Consider the following 7,087-nt stretch of genomic DNA (forward strand, 5'->3'; position numbering starts at 1 on the left):
AAAGTGCTTATGTATATAAGAAAAGAAAAGTCTGTAGTTTTCATCTTTGTAATGTTAACTTTAAAATTAGGAAAACTGGATTTGTTTCAAATTTGTTATTGTTAAAAAAAAATACTTCTATTGTTAAAAAAAATCCATTTTTAAAAACGTAATAGGCTGTACAAATGCTAGGTGAGCTGTTTTTAAAAGACTTTATTGTAAATATTTAAAATAACTTTTACATCCCGAATTGTGTTTTGTCGAATGCAAACGAGAATTAATTTTTAAACCTTTAAATTCTCATTTGTATTTGAACACACTTCGACAATTTTTGGTTGTTTTTATAAGTGATTTTTTATTCACTGTTATTTGGCTTTTGTAAATTTAGCACTAAAATATGTGATATCGAACTTTAGTTTTCAACATACGCCATAATTTCTCGGGTAATGTTATGGAAATATGAATGCATAGAGAAAACTTACGTTTTCCACCATACCTATGCAACGCTCAATTCCGCACTATCAGTGATACGAGAGCAAAAATGGAAAATTTGTCATGTTTAATTTAATTGTTAAGTATTTTTCAACAGTCGTTATTTACTGTTGGCGAGCTAAACACCAAATATTTAGATCCTATTCAGTTTCACCCTCCTTTATTTTGTATATTGTATAAAAATTAATAATTAAATTTAAAAAATTAAATGAAGATAAATAAACAATTCAGAATTTTATCTATGAAAATACAGTTCTTTAGTGCATTCGAGAAATTTTTTCATTAAATATATTTATTAGAAGTGGTATATAATAATAATAAATACAATATCGATTGCAAAAGAAAGAATCAATTTGCATTTCCTCATTAAAAAAATTGTGGTATTAGTTTTAAATTAAAAGTAAAATCTAAAAAATCAATAAAATAATATTTTTGGAGAAAAAACTAAGCAAAGAATAATTTCATACTTGGAGATTTTTCAACAAACCCGTCTGGAACTTATTTAATAAAATTGAGATGAACAATTTAAGAATAAAAGCTAGACTTTCTATATTTATTATGACTTTAAATAGACAAAACATTGTTTCACTTTGAAATTAATATTTTTCACAATTAATGGACTACCAGTGAATCAAGTGAGTTGCTGAAGTAAAAAGAAAAGAAAAATCTTTAATACATGATTTTTTTAAATCAAGAAATTTAACTCTAGTAAATTAGTTTTTGATTGAAAATAGATTAAAAAAACATTAATTTTAAATTTAGGTTATGACTACTGTCAAAATAGACTGTTTCCTAGGTTTAAAAACGAAACAATTATTAAAATCTCAAATATCCATTGTTTATTCTATGCCAAGCGGCCTAATTAGAACCTAATTTATATTTAAATTTTACATTTTAACATGTAAGTTTGGGAAAACAAATAAAAAATTATTTATTTTTTAAACAATTGTAGTATTGCACTTTTCTTTAGAAACTATTACTGTTTTATGAAAATAAAAAAATACTTAGGTTGAAAGTGTGCCATGTTAGTTACATTTAAAACGAGGAAGAAAAGTATTTGAACCTTTTATTAAAGAGAAAAAGAGAATTTTTTCACTAGGAAAAACATTCTATATATATATATATTTTGTTATTGTTAAACCGGCTGGGAAATCGTATCAAACCTAGTCTTTAAGACTGTGACAGCTGTATTCACTCTGGAGATACACTCTTCTTCCAATGAAATTTTTGTATTAAAATCAAAATAATGTCAAACGAAAGCCTAGCTGTTAAATTAATTAAATAAAAAATCAAAATAATGATCTCAACTTATTCTGAAAATTTTATTTTTGTTTTATTAAAAATGTCACCTAAGATTTCTTTTTAATAAAACTTTAAGATAGCGACTTGTAATGGACGTTAATAAGCCTTAAGTCTGAGCAGCATCAGGGCCGTGCAAACAGCCCAGGGTGGAAAGAACGGAACCCCAAAGGAACTTTTGCAATTAAATCTTTTAAACATTATTTAACTTTTTTTTTAAAATATATACTTTGATCTCAAAATCTCAAATCCAGGGAAGAACCACTCAATACAGCTAAAGACTGACCAATAACCAACAACTAAGGCCAATGACAGGCATCACCCCGAGCCCCATCACATCACCAATATATAGCACTATCAAAGGAAACAAGAATTAAGGACATATGAAATTACATGTTATCTATTAGTTGGATGTTCAGCAAATAATTTTTTTTTGATTTGGTAGTGGGATCTAGCATAAGTGTATAAAGGTCAACCAATTATAATATGAAATTTAGTCATATAAAAATACATGGGTTTAAGGGAATTTGTGAGGAGGAAACTATGTATGACAATACAATAAAGGTATTAGAGATACATTAGATGCAGGTACATGAGTTCAACAAATACAGAGAAAATAAATAAAACAATAAGAATATTCAAGAACATACAATATACAGGGTGTATTGCAAGTAGAATGACAATACTCCAGGTGGTGAAACTAAACCAAAAATAACCAACTAACCAAAAAACACACATTTCTATCTCAACCCTTTCCAGACATTTTTTTTTTTTTTTTAATAAAAGCCCAATTTTCACTACTTTTTTTACACTAGCCCACATTTTTGGAATCAGTGTTAAATTTTCTAAGGCTAATGCTCTTTCAACGTTGATAAGTATCTTATTCAGACCATAATAACAGTTCAAAATCAATACATATTACGATGAAATTGAACATTAGATTATNATATATAAAAGTTGATAAAACTGTCCTCCTCCTTGCAAAACACACTGTTGACATCTGGTCAGCACTGCTGATTTAGCCATTTGAATCTCTTCCCTTCATATCTTCAGACGTTTATCGAATTCTTGTAATCATTTGCTTTCTGTCTTCAATGTGTACTCTGCACACTTCTGACATAAGCCTACCCCACACATGAAAATCCAGCAGTATCAAATCTGGCCTTCAGGCTGGCCAACGCATAGGTCCACATCTTCCATCTTCCCAGATAATTTGATTGAGCCAGTTCGCTATATCTTGACCACTGGACACCTGTACATCTGCCACCATGTTCTTCAAGTGACATTACTTTGAGGAGTGCTTACTTATATGTACATTGATTATAAAATTTTAATTTAACTGAGGTAATAAAACGAGCTGTCTTATTCTGCCCACAAACTCCTGACCACAAGTTCACCCTGAACTGTTGCTGGAAGTGGAATTCCCTCATGCCATGTGGATTGCCATGAGACGAAGGGTGAGAGTTGTGTGTTGAAAATTCCCACACGTGTGAATATTGCTTCATCTGTCTAAATTTTGCGATCAGGGAACAACTTTTGTGACACCGTTGAACAATCCACAGCTCTAAATCACTGGGCAGCAACTCCTGGACAGTATCTACTGTCTTCCTTAAACTGTAGTGTGGGATGTACCAAGTTGATTTGCAACGTGGCGAGTGCTTGTAGATGGATTATCATCAAAAGTATTCAAAATGTTGTCAACGTCCAAGCTATCTTGACTAGCGTAGCCATCAGGTTGTTTCAGAATACAATCTATTTCTTTTATGATGGGATAAGCATTTTCAATGGTTCGTCAGTCTGGATTTCTTTGTAAGAGTAGTGATCCTACAAAATTTGTCCAAAACTTTTTTTTTTAATTTTAGTTAACTATTATTGCAGTCTGAATAGGATGCTTGTCAACAGTGAAAGTGCTTTAGCCTTAGAAAATTTAACGCTGATGTCAAAAATGTGGTCAAACATTAAAAAAAGAGTAAAAGTTAAGAAAATTGGGCTTTTATTATAAAAAAAAGTGGGTTTCTTGGGAAAAAGCTTTTAAAATGGTATATGTCTGGAATGGGTTGAGATAGTGTGGTTGGGGGCAATTAAATGCTTTTTTTGTATAGTTTCACTGCCTTGAGTACTGTCATCTACTTGCAGTACACTTTGTATAATAAAACAATTAACAGTCAAAATATTTATTTACACATTATTTATCACAGCAATTGGTTAACCCAGGTACCATTGTTTCTTTTCAATATGTGCTCATTATATTTCAAATTATTGCTTAAGCCCTCTTTGCTTCTATTTACAGTAGTTCAAGTCATTCCCATTATAAATAATAAAAATTATTTTTAATATGTACAAATGAGCTATTTACTATTTGGAATCTTGGGACTTTACACTCTTTACCCTAAGTCGAGGGTTTTTTTTTTATGGCAGCATTTCATATTATAATTGAACCATGAAAGAAAACAATACCGCAAGTACATACTATTAGCTAGTAATTAATAAATAGCAATTAAACTAAATTAAGTTAATAATTAATATTAGATTATTGCATTTCAAAATAAGTCGGTTGGACAAATTTTACACTTATTAAGGTTTGAATGCATATTATTCAACTGAAGTTTTAGATTGAGTTATATCTTATTATTTAAGGCAAAAAAAAGATATAATTAAGTATTTAAGTTTAGAAGCTGTTTTAGAAGTATGTCTGCTTTTTTTTAGAAGCTATAACATGCCAAATAGTTTTTAAATTTTTACTAGTTAGTTAACACAAAGTTATTAATTAATGATTACTTACCTAACAACATTTAAAAGGTGTGCAAATAATGAATATTACCAATATAATAAGGTGAAGAATTTTTATAGAGAACTCAAGTGATAATACCCTCAGTTTATGTCTATGCTTTTAGCCACTAGGTTGGCTTGTCATCACATGCCCGTTGACAGAAATAAACAGCAACCTCTGCTTGCTGGATAGGTAACATAACGGTTAACAGCAAGAAATAAAACGGGAAAAATGAATACCCTTAAATTAGGCCGGTTTTTAATAAATAACAGTGTTCAGTGGGTTCAAACAAATGGTCTCAAGTCCTGGACAGGTGGAATTGAGTACGACGGCTTTAAATATTTCCCAAGGTATTTATTCTAATTAGAGTTCTTATAACTTTTGTTTTGTAAAAGGATTTTTTAGCAAGGTTTTTCTTTCATTAAAAGCAATGAGGAAAGATTTAAAATTTAGTGGGGTAAATGAGGTGGCCATAAGGCGTTTTGAACCTCGACTTGAGATCAATACTGCTCTAATTTTATAAATCACTGGCCAGCTTCAGGTTGTCCAGACCTCCATAGTCTTACCAGCAGCTTCTTAGTGTAGGATCTTGCTTGCTCATTTCCGTACTTAGTTGCAAGAATGTACATCTATCTGGTGCATGTGACTTCTTAGGTGACAGCGCCTGTCAGTAGTCCAACCGCTAGGCTTCTTTTGTTTTCCGCGCCTAGGCCCTTTGCAGGAAAGTAGTCAGTAGTCCAAGCAGAATCTTGATTCTGTTGCGGTTACTATCCAATCCTTTGTAAGTTTTATGGATGGCCCTTGTATGTAAGAATCTCATAGCATGCCTCATGCCTGACGTATTCTTCCTGGTTTTGGGCCCATTTTTGGATGTATCCTTTTTGTGGCAAGAAAGATAAGTCACAGTTGGGTTCGGAGCCTAGAGAATTCATATTGGCTCTGTTTTTTAACCAACCTTTAGGCTCTGATTGTCCAGGGATCCATGCCAGGGGTCGGGTCATTGGCATCACTGACTTCTACCAGTGATTCAATACAATTTTTTGCCTTTACCTCACAGAGGCTATGGTCTTAACTGCCACCTGGCTGTCAAAGAAAATTATGATTTCTGACTGAAAAACTGTAGTGAATTTACTTAAATTTAAAGTAATTTCAGTCTTTGGATTCACTCTGAGGACATATCTCTATCCGTTTTTGAGTCATCAGTTTACCAGTAAGGATTTGGCCTTCAGAGGGATTCTCTTTCTGATATAAGTACCTTGTACTTACTTGTTGGTGGTTAAATTTTGGAGTTTGATTCACACATCTAGTATAGCATCTGCCTGTATCTCTTCCCTGTTTCTGTTGTTCGCTGACTGACCAAAATTGAAGATGGTTGCTCATTTATGAGGCTGTGAGCCCCTGCTCTGGCTTCTTCTTGAATTAGAATATGGAGTGGCGGAAGGCTTAACAAAACTCCAAAGGCTGCAGTTGGCGTGCAGTCACTGAGGCAAGCTGTATTTAAGTCCCTGATCGCCTTAGCCTGCAAGGTCTTGGTCTATCACTCCAATCAATATCTATATTGACACAGGTTTAAAAAGAGCCATGGCCATTTTGGGGTTTAGTCCCCAGCTTTTAGCACCAAGCCACACCTCCCATGCACTTTTGTGTTGTTTTAATTAGTGGAAAATTCAAGTGGTCTTAGAATAATTTCTTAATAACCTGTAATTATTTGTGTATTTATGCTATTTTTACTCTCTTGATAGGCAAAATTATTCATTTTTGTTTTATTTATATGAGTCTTGTTTTACAGGTTTCCTGATCAGAAAGATGAACCTTATGAGCCAACCAAACTACTGATGGTTCAGCGAATAAAGCCATTCCGAGGAATTCCATACTACCATAAAAAAATATTAGTCGAATTAAAACTTAATGGGAAGGTCTGAGACTAATTTGTTTTTAAATATTAACAAAAACTAACGTCTTAATTTCAGGTCAGCGATATCGCTATCGTCAAAAATATACCAGAAGTAGCGGAAACTTTGTACAAGATCAAACACTTGATTAAGATCCAGCCCATAAGGACACCGAACGGCCTGCCTGATGAGGAAAATCTCAGTGCAGGCTATCTGAAGGAAAATGGGGAGTTCTTGGTGTCCAAGACCCTCCGGGCGGATTCAGAACGCCTCCAACTCACCCTGGACTTCCAGACCGATCCTGCACGTCTGGACGCTGAAACGCTAGTAAAAGATTCACGCAACAAATGGCTTAACCCGTGGTAGATAATGTTTACTTGTTATTTTTAAAGAAATGAATATTTTTATTGTATATTGTAGTATTGTAAATTAATAAAAAATCTTTTTCATTACTTCATAGTAAATTATTTGCACATATCAATTTTTAATTGTATTTTTACAAAGAATATCTGTTATTTTTGGCAATAATTATAAGAAATCTTACAGTCATATGTACTACTACAGTCATAATGCTAACATGCTAACTAACTAGACTTGTAAAGAGAGAATTGACTTGAACTTTGGTGGCCTTAACGGTTAAGGCATTGACATGCTG

General features: G+C 32.5%; 1 protein-coding gene across 1 annotated transcript; it reads left to right on the forward strand.

Annotated features, from left to right (window-relative positions):
* Positions 1-4,703: 4,703 nt before the first annotated feature.
* On the forward strand, positions 4,704-6,884 carry LOC106667797 (39S ribosomal protein L30, mitochondrial). Its single transcript, XM_014395971.2, has 3 exons — positions 4,704-4,890; positions 6,330-6,456; positions 6,511-6,884. Exons 1-3 carry the CDS (start codon positions 4,772-4,774, stop codon positions 6,796-6,798), a joined length of 534 nt encoding a protein of 177 aa, XP_014251457.1. The 5' UTR covers positions 4,704-4,771; the 3' UTR covers positions 6,799-6,884.
* The last annotated feature ends 203 nt before the right edge of the window (positions 6,885-7,087 follow it).

This window comes from Cimex lectularius, unplaced genomic scaffold, assembly GCF_000648675.2.
Source record: "Cimex lectularius strain Harlan isolate CLEC.00 unplaced genomic scaffold, Clec_2.1 scaffold95, whole genome shotgun sequence".
NCBI lineage: Eukaryota > Metazoa > Arthropoda > Insecta > Hemiptera > Cimicidae > Cimex > Cimex lectularius.

Bases quoted from the DNA above. Each gene is read 5' to 3' on its own strand.
- LOC106667797 (XM_014395971.2), top strand. From the start codon at position 4,772: ATGAATACCCTTAAATTAGGCCGGTTTTTAATAAATAACAGTGTTCAG. The intron at 4,891-6,329 runs GTATTTATTCTA...CTTGTTTTACAG, and splicing joins GGCTTTAAATATTTCCCAAG to GTTTCCTGATCAGAAAGATG. The intron at 6,457-6,510 runs GTCTGAGACTAA...TCTTAATTTCAG, and splicing joins AATTAAAACTTAATGGGAAG to GTCAGCGATATCGCTATCGT.